This window comes from Haliotis cracherodii, unplaced genomic scaffold (genome assembly GCF_022045235.1).
Source record: "Haliotis cracherodii isolate W230 unplaced genomic scaffold, xgHalCrac1.p SCAF_1, whole genome shotgun sequence".
Classification (NCBI taxonomy): Eukaryota; Metazoa; Mollusca; class Gastropoda; order Lepetellida; family Haliotidae; genus Haliotis; species Haliotis cracherodii.
The window spans coordinates 67,665,336-67,681,367 of NW_027266264.1; the positions used below are offsets into that span (position 1 = coordinate 67,665,336).

The 16,032-nt window shown below is 39.0% G+C and overlaps 1 protein-coding gene across 1 annotated transcript; it reads left to right on the forward strand.

Moving 5' to 3' along the window:
• The first annotated feature begins 480 nt into the window (after positions 1-480).
• On the forward strand, positions 481-15,688 carry LOC139457081 (uncharacterized). Its single transcript, XM_071238524.1, has 17 exons — positions 481-486; positions 935-998; positions 1,185-1,292; positions 3,310-4,737; positions 8,225-8,318; positions 8,497-8,603; positions 8,915-9,201; positions 9,504-9,591; positions 10,931-11,007; positions 11,918-11,954; positions 12,084-12,181; positions 12,621-12,746; positions 12,883-13,034; positions 13,344-13,479; positions 13,667-13,771; positions 13,961-14,077; positions 15,674-15,688. Exons 1-17 carry the CDS (start codon positions 481-483, stop codon positions 15,686-15,688), a joined length of 3,045 nt encoding a protein of 1,014 aa, XP_071094625.1.
• The last annotated feature ends 344 nt before the right edge of the window (positions 15,689-16,032 follow it).

The following is a 16,032-nucleotide window of genomic DNA, read 5'->3' on the forward strand; positions in this document are numbered from 1 at the left end:
CACGTCTTTTACTTTGACGCGGCCGGGGATCGAGACACTGAACTTCCGCTCGCCATCATTTTGTGTAATTCCGGCAGCACAGTATTATAATTGAATTGAATTTATGGTATCATAATAGCTTGAGGCAGTTGCTACTTTCATAGAATACTTATGGTATGTGATAATTGATAACAGATGATTGCAATAGTTCACTTAAAAAAGAATTTGTCAGAATATATGGCCACATGCCCATCCGTGTCATCATGAAAATACACGGTAACGTTAATAAAAACTTGGAAGCAAATTTCAAATTGTTTATGCCATGCTTAAAATGTGTATAGCTACATACATATTTCTTCCTTGTTAATTATTTCAGTTTCTGTGATAAATCTATTCCGCCTTCTGTGCAGGGAAACGTTTAAATCAGTATACACACACAGCGTCTGGTTATTCTTTCTCTGTTGCTTATATTACACTCAGGACGCTGTATATGCAGAAAACATGAAGGTTGGTGCTGTACATTATGCTTCTTAAGATATGGTTTCTTCTTACGTTTGATTACTTGATTGTAAAATAATTGCTTCCTTCATGCATTATGTTGGCGGTCGGGTAGCCAAGTGGTTAAAGCGTTCGATCGTCACCCCGAAGACCCGGGGAAGCCCATTCCTGGTGTCGCCCTCCATGATATCGTGGAATATTTCTAAGAGCGGCGTTAAACCATACTCACTCACTTAATGCATTATGAGTTAAAGCTGGCAATGAATACACTGTCCGTAGTCATAGTGTGCGAAATGAACAGCTTTGAACAACCTCAGTCTGTTATTTCCAGTATATTACATCATTATGTTTATTGATGCTGGTTATTTATTATTGTGTCTTGTCACGTCCTTCATTCTGTGCAGTGAGATGAGCCATTATCATCTGAAATCATCATGTAAAATAAACTACCTTTCAGGTTTGTATTGTGCTCTTCGTGTCTGCATGCATGATGGTGGAAGCCGAATCCGGTCTTGCTAAAGGTACATCACTCTGCATGTCATTGTGTCAAAAACTACATCTATAGTCTCCAGGATCTATTGTACAAAAGAAACAGCAAAAGTCAAAGTAATAACAGTAACGTTAAAGTGATACAGACGCTGACTGTTCTTTATGTCTTCAACATAATTATATCTTTCACATGACTTTGTTTGGTTAATATCTTTCAGACAATTCAAAATGCCAGGAAGCATCAGCTTGGTGTAAAGGCGTTAACTGTGACAACCCTGGTATGGCAGATACGTGCCCGGTGACGTGTGGACGCTGCAACCCCACAGGTTTAATGTTTTCTTCTTTCTGATGTAGTGGGGCCATGTGACTGTACATCGAACCTGAACTAAACTGAGAGGCAAAAGAAAGTATACTGAGTTTGCTCTTGTAACTGAAACATGAAAGAACGTTTGTTTAATTTGATTATGTCTATTTATTGTCGTAAGTGACGAGTCCGTATACAAACTTCTGACGTTCTTTTTGACGTTAGGTCCACATTGACAAGGCAAAATACAGACGGTCGTTTATGGAGTTCATATCACTTCTTGTTGTTTGTTATTCTCTCGAAAATGTTTCCTTATAAACTGTAAATTTCTCATTTGACTCGTCAATCGAGACGGTTCGTTTTGCAAAGCCACATTTTTATTACCTGACAAGCGTGTATTCTTTCGCTTAAAACAGCGGTCTCCTAGTGTTCAAGAATTTCATTTGTTAAAGTTGATTATGTATATAATCATATTTAAATTTATTATACTGAATTGTCGTGACCCTAAATATTATTTGACACTATTATTTATATTTTTCAAAGATTTTGCAAACACGAAACTACATTTTTAGTCGCAAAAAAAGGGTGATGAACCGTCCCTGTGTGTTAGGTAGGGAAATTTGCTTTTCAAGGATTTACATTTGTAAAGAAATACCAATTTTCTGGTAGACAACCACACAAAAGTATCTAATAAATAAGATATTCCATGAGTGAAATATCCAGTTTCTCTCATCTCGTGACGGGAGAAAAACAGATATTTTCATTCGTGGCGTATAGAATATTTAGAAGTGTTAAATCAAATCATATTTTACAAAATATAAACATGTAATATTTTTGAGTGCAGACTAATCGCCAGAATAATATAATATCGGTAACTTAAGATAAGTTTACTTGAAAATTAGAATATAATAAAATCAACTGGGGTATGTAATCTTTTGCTCATCAGTTTATTTTCATTTAAAGTCTTTATATGCATTTTGATGGAGTATTACGGAAAACTACGGATTATTTTTAATTCATTTACGTATGCATTTATTTGACCGGCTGATTCTATTTGTGAGTGCGCTGATACGTGGTTGATGTTACATGTAATTACTGTTTGATTTCGATTATGATAATTGACATTCAGCAAGTCAGTATAAGTATAAAAATGAGGAAGGTAACATTCCTGCACTTCTTTGTACTTGCGGCAGTATCCACATTTCATGTAAATATCTGTCGAGTTCATTATTGTGTCTCACTTTGTGTCAGTGGATTTTGCTGGAACTTAAATTTAGCTCGTAAAATTCCGTAGAATCCTTTGCATCACACTGTTAGATTGGATATTTTTGTTTGTTGAGTTTCAAAACAGTAAATTATGACAACACAGTGTTAAAGGAATACCTATCCTCAATACATCACATTTCGTTTCAATTCACACGTATCATTTTCAAAAGTAACTAAGTGCTTTGAAGACCTGGGTTCGATTCCCGACATGGGTACAATGTGTGAAGCCCATTTCTGGTGTCTCCCGCCATGATATTGCTGGAATATTGATAAAAGCGGCGTAAAGCCATACTCACTCACTTGTGTGACCCCGACATGTAAGTAATATTTCATAATATACTTACATCAACAGCTATCAATACCATTAAATGTGTGGGATGAACACCTTGCTTGAAACTATTTGTTTACGTAGTGAAAACAACAGTTAATTTAACGTTCGAGTTTTCTTTAAACTACATTAACAACCATGAAATGTCAAAGCTCTAATTTTTTTATCAAATATATTTCATCATTGTTTACTGTTTACTTTTTCAATCACCAACTATACTTGATACCGATTGGTATACATACTAACAATCCGAAGAGGGAAATATTCTGTAACTAGTTCTGAGGCTGGTTTTTGCAGCCCAAATCGTTCATAAACGTTCGGACTGAGGTTCGCACTTGACATACTCTCACTCACATACAACATCGTGTATATATTCTGACATGATCAATGAACTTTAGAATGAATTGGCTTAACGGCACGGAAATAACGATATTTTATTTTGTAGACTGTCCACCGGGTATGTACTGGAATGGCACCACTTGTGCACAATGCTTGGACGGGCTGCATGCTGAAAACAAGGGAAGTTGTCCATGTACCATAACAGGTAAATGGGGATCAAAGTGTGAACATCAGTGCAACAAAGGGTGTTTGGGTGGTACATGTCACCCACTGTCTGGAGAATGTGACAACTGTACACGGGACAAGTATAACAAGTTATGTGATAACACATGTGCTGCCAACTGTAATAACTGTACGGATACATCCTCAAACTGTCACCGAACAACTGGAACCTGTCTGTGTGGTTGTATTCAAGGCTTCTATGGAGGTCCATGTGAACGACGCTGCCCTGACAACTGTAGATTCAAGACATGTAATTCCTCTGGAATCTGTGTTCATGGTTGTAAGGAAGGATACTTCGGACCAAAATGTCATGAAAACTGTGGAGGATGTGAAGATCAATCTTGTTCAAGAATAGGTACATGTTTTAAAGGTTGCAACAGTGGATGGCACGGTTTGAAATGCAACACCCGCTGCAGTTACAACTGTGAACATTCAAACTGCCATCGGAACGGAACGTGCATGACGTGCTTGGGTGGGTTTCATGGCGACCAATGCAACAAAAACTGTTCTGCTGGATGTGCCACGAGACAGTGTAACAGAGATAGCAATGTAACGTGCCTTAATACAAGTTGTAGTCAGACCTCTGGGGAATGTGACTATGGTTGTGTATCGGGCTGGTATGGAGCCACGTGTAGTGACACATGTCCGGACAACTGTTCTGCTGGCACATGCAACAGAGATGGTGGATCGTGTCTATCTTGTAGGGAAGGATTCAGAGGGACACACTGTAACATGTCATGTCCTCAACATTGTGTTGAATGTCAGCAGAATGCCAGTCACTGCACATCATGTGAACCTGGTTATTTTGGAAACACGTGTAAAAAAGAGTGCGACGGTTGCCTGGATGGGAGGTGTAACATCACAGATGGGGTGTGCATAGCCGGCTGTAAACCAAGCTTGTATGGACGAGAATGCCAGTTTAATTGCAGCAGAAATTGTTTGAGGCAAAATGAAGTATCATCGTGTTTTCAAAGTAACGGAACCTGTGTTTACGGTTGTAACACTGGATGGTACAATGCAGAGTGTGATATTCCATGTCCACCAGGGTGTAGCGGGACTACGTGTGATGACTTCACTGGCAGATGTTCAAATGGTTGCACAGATGCACTGCATGGTCCTCACTGTAATCACACATGTAGCAGCAACTGCAAGAATAGTAGGTGTCAAATGGATAGCACTAACAGAACTGTACTGTCCTGTACAGTTGGATGTGAAGATGGCATGTGGGGCGACTACTGTGCCAGTACCTGCCCTGGCCACTGTCCAAAATGCAACAGAACCATTGGTTCCTGTGTGAAACGTGAGAACCATAGATACCTTAGATAGATAGAAGGATTGACACACTAGAGCTCGGCACGCCGACTGTCATACGAAATGTTTAAACGACCAATAATAATATATTCCTATCTGTTCTCAGTACATGAATATGCTCGATAGTCAGTAGAAAGCGTCAACCTTCCATGTACTTATAATAAACTGTAAGTAAAGATTAGTATTGATCTGCACATCGTGACGTCACATTTGGCACTTTTCCCTTTAACTTTAAATGTTGACCAAATGCAGGTATGGCTTGTATTAAACTAATTATGATTTATGCAAACAAGATGTAATGAGCGAGAGCGGAACCAAAACAGTAGATCAAGACAGTAGTTTCTTGTATCTATCGTGGGGGCGGTCGGGTAGCCCATTGGTTAAAGCGTTCGCTCGTCACGCCGAAGACCTGGGTTCGATGCTCACTGTATCTATCGTGGTACGTCGAGAGATCATGCATTGTCACAGCAATCATCAGGCTCTATAACGGGTTTGGCTTTATAGTGACGAGGCTAATAAAATGAAGTATATTTTGATATTATTTGAAAACAGATATGGTTATTTGATATTTTGGTACCACTTCTTTGCGTGAAACATTTATATTGACGAAAACTATAACATATACATGTAAACATTAAGAGACCAAAAGTAACTCCAGTTCAGATAGTGTTTAGAGGTAAAATAATGTACATTTGAGTAAATTAATTTAGGAATATACTTAGGAAGTATTAAGATGATGGGCAACATGCATTTATACATAACGTCTGCATGTACTTAACGTTTTATCAGATAGGTATTTCTAAAATCTTTGTTACATAATGTAACTGTACGAATGAAAAATGACGTGTGCATTTTATCGCGCTAGCACTTGTTAATATTGGGAAATCGTTGACCATGTTAACAGTTTCGGTTAAGTTATGTGGTTAGAATATTAAATACACTTTAGCTACCCGTCTAGGTTAATAGTTTATTCATTAGGAAACAATACAATATGTGCATGTTGGTGTGATATGTTTACTGCAAATAGATGAGAACGTGCTCATTTATGTATTTCCCTCAGGGACACTTCATGGATGACGTCAGACAGTTTCATGTCACGCAACGCAGTTACAATGCAGTGACGATAATTAAAAGAGCGTTGAGGCACTGCTCGGATAAGCATTCGCACATGTCCTAAAATGGGAAATAACATGAGTTTTGTGTAAAGGAAAATATTCTCGCCCATGGGCCAAACCTTTTTCTCGCCCATGGGCGAAATATTTCAATATCGCTATAAAATTGTTGAATTAAGTTAAAACGAGTTAAATTTTGTGTCATGATACTTGAAGGAAAACAAGTTAAGTATTTGCAAAACAAAAACATGAGTTTTGTGTAAAGGAAAATATTCTCGCCCATGGGCCAAGCCTTTTTCTCGCCTAACGGCGAACTATTTCAATATCGCTATAAAATCGTTGAATTAAGTTAAAATGAGTTAAATGTTGTGTCATGATACTTGAAGGAATACATCTATGTATTTACCAAACAAAAACATGAGTTTTGAGTAAAGGAAAATATATTTTCGCCCATGGGCCAAGCCTTTTTCTCGCCCATGGGCGAAATATTTCAATATCGCTATAAAATCGTTGAATTAAGTTAAAATGAGTTAATTTTGTGTCATGGTTTTTGAAGGAATACATTTATGTATTTGCCAAACAAAAACATGAGTTTTGAGTAAAGGAAAATATTCTCGCCCATGGGCCAACCCTTTTTTTCGCCCATGGGCGAAATATTTCAATATCGCTATAAAATCGTTGAATTAAGTTAAAACGAGTTAAATTATGTGTCATCATACTTGAAGGAATGCATTAAAATATATTTGCGAAACAAACACATAATTTTTGTGCAATGGAAAATATTCTCGCCCATGGGCCAAACCTTTTTCTCGCCCATGGGCGTAATATTTCAATATCGCTATAAAATCGTTGAATTAAGTTAAAACGAGTTAAATTTTGTGTCATGATACGTGAAGGAATACATTAAAATATATTTGCGAAACAAACACATAAGTTTTGTGTAATGGAAAATATTCTCGCCCATGGGCCAAGCCTTTTTCTCGCCCATGGGCGAAATATTTCAATATCGCTATAAAATCGTTGAATTAAGTTAAAACGAGTTAAATTTTGTGTCATCATACTTGAAGGAATGCATTAAAATATATTTGCGAAACAAACACATAATTTTTGTGCAATGGAAAATATTCTCGCCCATGGGCCAAACCTTTTTCTCGCCCATGGGCGAAATATTTCAATATCGCTATAAAATCGTTGAATTAAGTTAAAACGAGTTAAATTTTGTGTCATGATACGTGAAGGAATACATTAATATATATTTGCGAAACAAACACATAAGTTTTGTGTAATGGAAAATATTCTCGCCCATGGGCCAAGCCATTTTCTCGCCCATGGGCGAACTATTTAAATATCGCTATAAAATCGTTGAATTAATTTAAAATGAGTTAAATTTTGTGTATGATACTTGATGGAATACAAGTTAAGTATTTGCGAAACAAAAACATGAGTTTTGAGTAAAGGAAAATATTATCGCCCATGGGCGAGATAGAGTTTTTAAACTTTTTTTTATAATTTTTTTTCCCTTAGTATGTTACTATGAAAACAGCATGCTTATTTTTGTAAATACCTTTGACCGAGACTGGGAAAAGACCGTAGAGTTTTTGGACTTTTGGGTTTCCAGAATTAAAATGGGACGTGTTTTCTCTTTTTGTTTCATATGTAACACTGTATCATTTAAATTGGACTTTTAGTCTATGATTCACGGTTTCACTGCCACAGAAGGGTGACAGATTGACAGATTGACAGTATGACCTTAGAACACTCCCAAACATGGCATTATGAACGAGCAGATGCCATAAAATCATAATGGTATATGCATAAATGAATTAAAGAAGTGAAATTAGACAATGTTCGCGAATCAACGAAATATTTTTACGAAATATTTATGTCCACTTATATCTCCAAAGAAAATCATCAAGTGTCAAATTTCTTCTAACATTGTACGATACCGACTATGTTATAAGTATGTGTTTAGGAATCACAATCAAATATTCGGTGATGATACCAGGTGTTCAACATGAGGTCAGAAATTATTATCGAAAACTTTCCTTTACGAAAAAGTTGCTTATTTTTTCATTTATTTGAAGACACATTGCTCTAATCTTTCTACATTCTCAGCAACTATTCGTGCCGTGTCTTATGTTTCCATTTAGAACTGGGAATCTACAATAAATTCTTGCTCTTGATGAATAAGCGCCAACAATGCACCGTTTGGTCCACAGACATAATTATTTAATGGAATGTGCCATAAAATATAAAGGATAAATAACATATGTACAAAATATTACGCAATGGAATCATAACCTACGTTTGTCTTTTGTGGAAAGAAACAAATAACTTCTATAAATACTGTCGTGTATTTCATATCATGCATTACAGAAACACCTCAAACCAACACTGTTGTCCCTTGGCTGGTGGTTCTGTTTGTGATCATCATCATTCTTCTTATAATGGCTCTATTTGTCGTAAGAAGGTAAGAACAACAAACCGCTTGGTCAATCTTATCTCTTATACGAATAGAAACATGATTTCACAGCTGACCAAACCCAAGTGTCACAGTAACCAAAGACTTGCATCATGTGCAGGTTATTCTTACATTTTAATACTTTTTCAGGTTCTGGTACTGATTGTTATCCTGGGTTTTCTTTTAGGAATAAACACCACAATATCCTGAAATGGAGATACACTGTCGGTCATTCTCCAAGCAGCTCGACTGTAATGTCCCTAATCAATCCTTCGTATCAGTCGACGCCAAGAGGTAACTGGGTATTCGTGAATACACGGTCAATCATTTGATGACTTAAAAATGTCAGCATTTTTTTTGTATTAAGAATAACACAATGATGATCTTCTTTGAACAGTATATAAAAACAAAATAGATTGGATTGTACTCACAGTTGCTATGATCTGTGTCCAATTGTGATAGTTGTGAAGGGGACTGTACTCCACTGGTTAAACATATCCAGTATAGGTCCAATTGTTCCGATTGGTGTCATGTGTGAATCTTAGACAGTATCTAGTTGTTTTATCATATCGCTAAAACTGCCGACTCCTTATAATGTGTTTCAGGTTCCAGAACTCCTGAGGATTCTGACTACCAAGAGCTAGAGCCTCTGACGAATACAGTCAGAGAGGATGATTACATCACCGCAAGAGATACAGACGATGCTTACACACTTACGTCTAATGAGTCCTGTAATGATGGGGGATTTACACCTGACCTTGGTCCTCCTCCGTGTCATGTGACAGACGATTCACATCCGAACACCATGTTGTCAACAGAAGTGATGGTGCAAGGTCTGAGACTCTACGTCGAACAGATGAAGAGGAGTGGTGGTTTCACAATGCAGTGCTATGTATGTCAGTTCTTGATTCTATTTGAAGGCATGCTGGGATATGGTATATCAATCATTTACGAATACCTTCCCTACGTTTAAAGGTAGATTTAAAATTTTCAACTTCAGACTTATCCACATTAGTCTTTTGTGCATAACATATCCATATGTTATTGTTATTATATTATTATACTCAGTTAATAAAACCATATATATCTATAGCCATGATAATCATTCGTAAACACGAATACGTATGACCTTCAACGTTTTCTTACATTCACTGGTCAATCCTATTTCTGATATTTGAACATGGCATGTTTTAGAACCTTCCCTGTGGCAAGCTTGGCCCCTGTGACGAAGCCGAGTTACCAGAGAATGTTTCCAAAAACAGATACAGAAACATATTACCCTGTAAGTATGAGTAGACTTGTTTCTACTATTACAGTAATGCCATTACTATTACAGTAATACCATTACAATTACAGTAATACCATTACTATTACAGTAATTCTATTAACCATAGAGTTTTGAAATACTGCTTTATGTACATGTCTCTCCGCCTGTTAAAGTGCATGCTTATCCGTGAAGTCTTTATATATTAAACAAGAACAATTCAAGAAATTTGTATATGTGCAATTACAGATCCCTTGATACGCATCCAGTCTTGTGTGGAAGTGAATAGTCTTTAATTTATTCATAAAGTACAATTCACGAAATTTGCATATGTGCAATTACAGATCCCTTGATACGCATCCAGGCTTGTGTGCAAGTGAATAGTCTTTAATTTATTCATAAAGTACAATTCACGAAATTCGCATATGTGCAATTACAGATCCCTTGATACGCATCCAGTCCTGTGTGCAAGTGTATAGTCTTTGATTTATTAAACCAGTACAATTCACGAAATTTGCATATGTGCAATTACAGATCCCTTGATACGCATCCAGTCTAGTGGATCTGGGTGCGTTTGTAACATTTTGATTACTCATAATATAGTGCAATACAAGAACTTTAGTTGTTCTGACAGAAATGTGCATGTACATCACTCTGGCAGTCAGGAAGTGTGTCTGTTGTTGACACCACTGTCAGCAATCTTCCACTGCATCATGGTTGCATGCAAGTAATCGCGTCTGGACCAGACAAGCCAGTGATAGAATGCATGAGCAATGGTTTGGTTTGTTGTTTATCGCCGCACTCAGCAATATTCCAGCTATATGACGGCGGTCTGTAAATAATCGAGTCTGGACCAGACAATCCAGTGATTAATATCAGGAGCATCGATCCACGCAATTGGGATCGATGACATGCATCAACCAAGTCAGCGAGCCTGACCACCCGGTCCCTTTAGTCGCCTTTTTACGACAAGCATAGTCGCCTTTTACGGCAAGCATGAGTTGCTGAAGACCTATTCTACCCCGGATCTTCACGGGTCTCATGAGCAATGGAGCACGATGGTGTGCAAAGAGTCATGTTTCCGAGTCTGACATCAATATCCTCCTTTGATCGGATCTTTCCACAATGATGGGGTCCTTGAGATGTATTTTTCCCCAGCATCCCAAAGAGATCAGTAACACAGTAGGGTCATGTATGTAGTTCAGAAACCTTTGTTCACCTATGTCATCACTGATTTTCAGTTATCCATTCATATACATGTAATTTGCATCACTCTTTGGCCTTTTACATCTTGTGAAATATGTTTCGGCAGACGAAGTATGTCATATGAAGTATGGATGTATTTGTTCTTTTCCAGATGATCATTGCAGAGTAAAGCTTTCCCCTATCTCCAACATCCCTGGTTCCGACTATATCAACGCTAACTACATAAACGTAAGTTCTGTAGGTGACATGAACATGTTTCTTTACCTATCCTGGAAAATGGTCCACAGATAATTTGGATCATATACGATAACGATAGAACAAACCAAGAGTGGTCTCAGCTATGATATTGTTTAACACCTTTCCGGTTAGAAATGTTTTTAAACAGTCAATGCTTGTGAGAGGCGACTAAAGGGTTTGGGTGGTCAGGCTCGCTGACTTCGTTATACACGCCATCGTGTTTCAATTGCGTAAATCGACTCTCATGATGTCAATCATTAGATTTTCGGGTCTAGACTCGATTATTAAATGGTCGTCGTCATACAGCTGGTATATTGCTGAGAGCGGCGTTAATCAACAAAACCTCCAAAATTATGACGGACATTTAGAACAATGTTGTAGGAAAACAAGGAAACACTGGACCTCATACTTTCCTGATGGTGTTAAACATTATCACGCCACAGAAACTCTATTTGTTGCATGAACCAACCCTCGGTAAGAGCAACGGCAGAATTGTTACAACGGTACACATATAACTGTGTCCGGTCTACCGCGAGGTCTGGTGCGGAATCAGTACCAACACCTATTGAATAATGTCTGCCACTAGCCACCAAAAATTCTCAAAATTTGGCAACGTTCTGCGAGGACAGGGCCGTTCAAATAACAGTGACATACGTAGCTCAAATCAAGAGTGACCTTCCATCTTCTTCATACGGTTTAATCTGCAGTCTTCGCCCTCGTGGTGCAACAATAAGAGACCACACAGATGATGCATAAACATATTCAATTTTGCTATATACCAGATAACACTCAGGATAATGTTGTGACTTCGACCGAGTCATCATCGTACATTACCTGATGTAAGGCACTGCAAATGTTATCCCAATGCCTTGTTATTGACACTAGTATTTCCTTGTTTCAGGGATACGGAGAGCAACGTACATTTGTGGCTACACAAGGTAATATTCCTCGCTTGATTGTTTCATGTCTACACAGTGAGTATCAGTTCAAAGTGGAACTTGTTCCAGTTAAACATTTTGAACTAACATACTATTTTTAAGAAATAAACTTTCCTTCTACTTTTCCAGGACCTTATGGGGAAGTTATACGGGATTTCTGGAGGATGCTGTGGGAAATAGATGCCAGTAAACTAATCATGCTCACAAACTGTGTAGAAAACAGAAAGGTATTGAGGAGTGTCATATTCATTTATTCGCTCATGTAGATTCTCCTAAAAGAACATGTGTATAAGTCTTGTAGCATGACATGTCTTTTCTGAAGCCCTTGTTCTATAGTTTTATCATAATAGTTTTGTTTCTGGAAAGTAAACCTTTCTCCGCGTGACGATTTCGTGATACGGATACAACGTGATGTTAATATTAACATTGATAATGTTTATACTCAGTTTGATTTACATGTGGATGCTCAAAACACTAAACTCCTCTCGTTTTGTTTGAAGATTTAAAGTGAACTAGTGTCAAATTCAGTTGAAGTTGCGCCCCATTGTCATCCAAATGTTGTAAATCTTTTGCAAAGTAAAACGTAAAACATATTCGAATTGTTTCCATTGAGTTGCGTTTTATAGGACTGGCATTTTCATCCTCGCACTCCTTCATGTTTTCCAGGCGAAGTGTCAGAAGTACTGGCCTGACTTTGGACAGCCAGGTTCCAACTACGACGATGTCCATGTTCAGTGTGTGGCCGAGGAGGAGCTGACGGACTACACAGTCAGGACGTTCTCCATACACAGGGTACTGATACATGTACACACAGTCTCTCCACTGTGATATTGGTCGCATACTGTGAACAGATCTCACAATCTTCATTTGACAGGAGATTTTCACTGCAAGAATGAAATGATAAAAAAAACACCCATGTGCTTTACAGGAGGCGGAGTTGCCTAGGACACTGGAGCAGTACCACTTCACTGCATGGCCAGACAAAGGAGTACCAGAGGATGTCAGGGCGCTGGTGGACTTCCACAGACTGGTCAAGAACGCACCGTCGACTGGAAAAGGCCCAGCGGTCGTCCATTGCAGGTACTATCGCCGTGATAAACTTTGTGGTAGGCACATGTATATATAGTGTGAAACAGCGGGTAAGGGGTTAACCCTTTGTCGTTCTATGGTGTCACTTTTACATTGTGGTGTCTTTGTATCCATGTTGGGAATTAAACCCGTGTGGTACCATTTGAATACACCAACATCTTCGTAAAATCGTGAAACTAAACTTGAATTTGTTGTGACCTTAGCCTAAATATTGCCCAATGTGGTACTTGTTATATATTTAGAAAAAAGCATGTGTTCCTGGAGTATATATTCCCTGAGTAAGTTAGTTGTATTTATCAGTGCTGGTATAGGCCGGACAGGGACGTGGATCGCTCTGGACTATTTGATTGGACAAGCCAAGACGGAAGGTGTGGTAGATGTCTTTGATTGCATTGTCAGGCTCCGGCACCAGCGTATGAATGTAATACAGACTGAGGTAAGAGGAGTTTTATACACCAGTCTACACCATTTGAAAACATATATACAGTCAGACATCCATGTCTTTACTTTAATTCTCACGACACAATGAGTATTGAATTCTTTCGATATAACTTATTAGTTTTTACTTGTTACACCAAGTCATATGTGTGGATTCCTACACAAAACTATATTTTTTCCACCAGGACCAATACATATTTCTCCATGAGGCCCTAATGGAGGCGCTCCCATCATGTGACAGGAGACCCAGCCTTGTCGATAACGGTCATGGGGATTACGAAGTCTTAGAGGTAATTATATCTTGTCGTTTTATGCTCACCATACGTCTGTAATTTTCTTCAAATCCCGATTCCTTCCCTAGGATTCAGTGGTCATACAAGTTATACATTCTACATCCAACTTATACTACACAGCCCTGTCTCTAATTGTGTTAAAACTAAAATAGATATAAATTTTGAAGATCTCTATGACTTTTATAGAAAAGACGTCAGCCGGCAAAGAACCCATTTTTGGATCAAGGTGTCGTAAATCACCATGGCAACGACGTACTACCAGAAGATCCCTTGCGCACCTATGACAGACTGTTGTTATTGCAGGTATGTTGTTTACCGCCGCATTCGTTCCAGCTACTCCACATCTCAGCCGGCCTGTAAATACTCAAGTCTTAAGCAGACAATCAAGTTATCGATAAAAATGTGAGAAACCTTCCATGGGATTTCATGTGTTTAGACCCTAAACGTGTTTAGATATAACACAAGAAATGTGTAAACACATTCATAAACATATTTACATCTAAACACATCTTGAATGTGATTACATTCTGAACACATTTTTACAAATATTCCAACCCGGATTCCACCGCGTGGTATGACCCGCATAGGTTGCTCAGGGATAACCCGGAATCCATCGCTGTGCACGACCAGCATAGGAATCCATCGCTGTGTACGACCAGCATAGGTTGCTGGGGACCTATTGTAAAACGGAATCCGCCGCGTGGTACGACCAGCATAGGCTGCTGGGGACCTATCCTGACGCGGAACCCACCGCGTGATACGACCAGCATAGGTTGCTGGGGACCTATTCTAACCCGGAATCCACCGCGTGGTACCACCAGCATAGGCTGCTGGGGACCTATCCTAACCCGGAATCCACCGCGTGATACGACCAGCACAGGCTGCTGGGGACCTATTCTAACCCGGAATCCACCGCGTGATACGACCAGTATAGGTTGCTGGGGACCTATTCTAACCCGGAATCCATCGCGTGGTACGACCAGCATAGGCTGCTTGGGACCTATTCTAACCCGGAATCCATCGCGTGATACGACCAGTATAGGCTGCTGGGGATCTATCCTAACCCGGAATCCGCCTCGTGGTACGACCAGCATAGGCTGCTGGGGACCTGTTCTAACCCGGAATCCACCGCATGATACGACCAGCATAAGCTGCTGGGGACCTGTTCTAACCCGGAATCCACCGCATGGTACGACCAGCACAGGCTGCTGGGGACCTATTCGAACCCGGAATCCACCGCGTGGTACGACCAGCATAGGCTGCTGGGGACCTATCCTAACCCAGAATCTATCGCTCGGTACAACCAGCATAGGCTGCTGGGGACCTATTCTAACCCGGTGTCCTCACGGTGTCTTCGCAGGTAACACGTGACACTGGTGCACTTCCACATGCATACAGAGTATGTATGCCAGGGTACACCTTGTTCTCTGTACCCTAGCCTTGGGGTAAAGTACCACTGATACTGCGAACATATTAAATAAGCTGTTGAGAGAGGACAATATTTTATGACTGTCTCCTATAGCATATTCTCTTACCCGACGACAGTCATCTATGCTCTGACTATCGTCCACTAAATTGTTAAGGCTGTACATCACTCAGGCCACTATGATGGTTCAAATATGGAGGATGTAGCAACGATATCAATTGTTCATTGCTATATATTCATGCAATAAATTAATTATTTTTTAGTGTTATTTTATATTTTATTTAAATGAAGACTCCCCCTAGTATTTTTATCGAGTGCTTTTCCCAGACAACAATGACATTGTCATGAGTGGCAAAGATGCCAAGCGAAATATTTAGCCAGTATTAAGCACTGCAAACAGTAGACCATGCATTTGATCAGTATATCTCGCAATATGGTTGACCTTATGTGTTATAATTCTGTTGTCATTACAGGGCAGATTCAACTGATCTTGACGACAGCCAATCAAGTGTACGTTTCCATAACCAAGCCAGTGGTATCATCCGCTGAAGACGAGAGGTCTTGACGCATAGCCAATCTCTTCTCTTCCAGTCTTGTCATAATATATTATCCAATAATCATTATCGTTGTTCCTTTGATGTTGTTACTATTTTTTACTTAGTTTTCAATAATTGTTTTATTTAATGAAGTTAATGGTGTGCTTCTCAGCTACATTAATGCAACCATTTTGTACACAGCTGCACATAACTTGGAAAACGTGTCACATATTGCCCCTGCTTGGTTTCTGTTTGTTGTTTCACGCCCCACTAGATTTAATAGAAATATCCCAGCT

Coding starts and splice junctions, on each gene's coding strand:
- LOC139457081 (XM_071238524.1), top strand. Junction 9,592..10,930: donor ATACAGAAACATATTACCCT/GTAAGTATGAGT, acceptor GTTCTTTTCCAG/ATGATCATTGCAGAGTAAAG. Junction 11,955..12,083: donor TACATTTGTGGCTACACAAG/GTAATATTCCTC, acceptor CTACTTTTCCAG/GACCTTATGGGGAAGTTATA.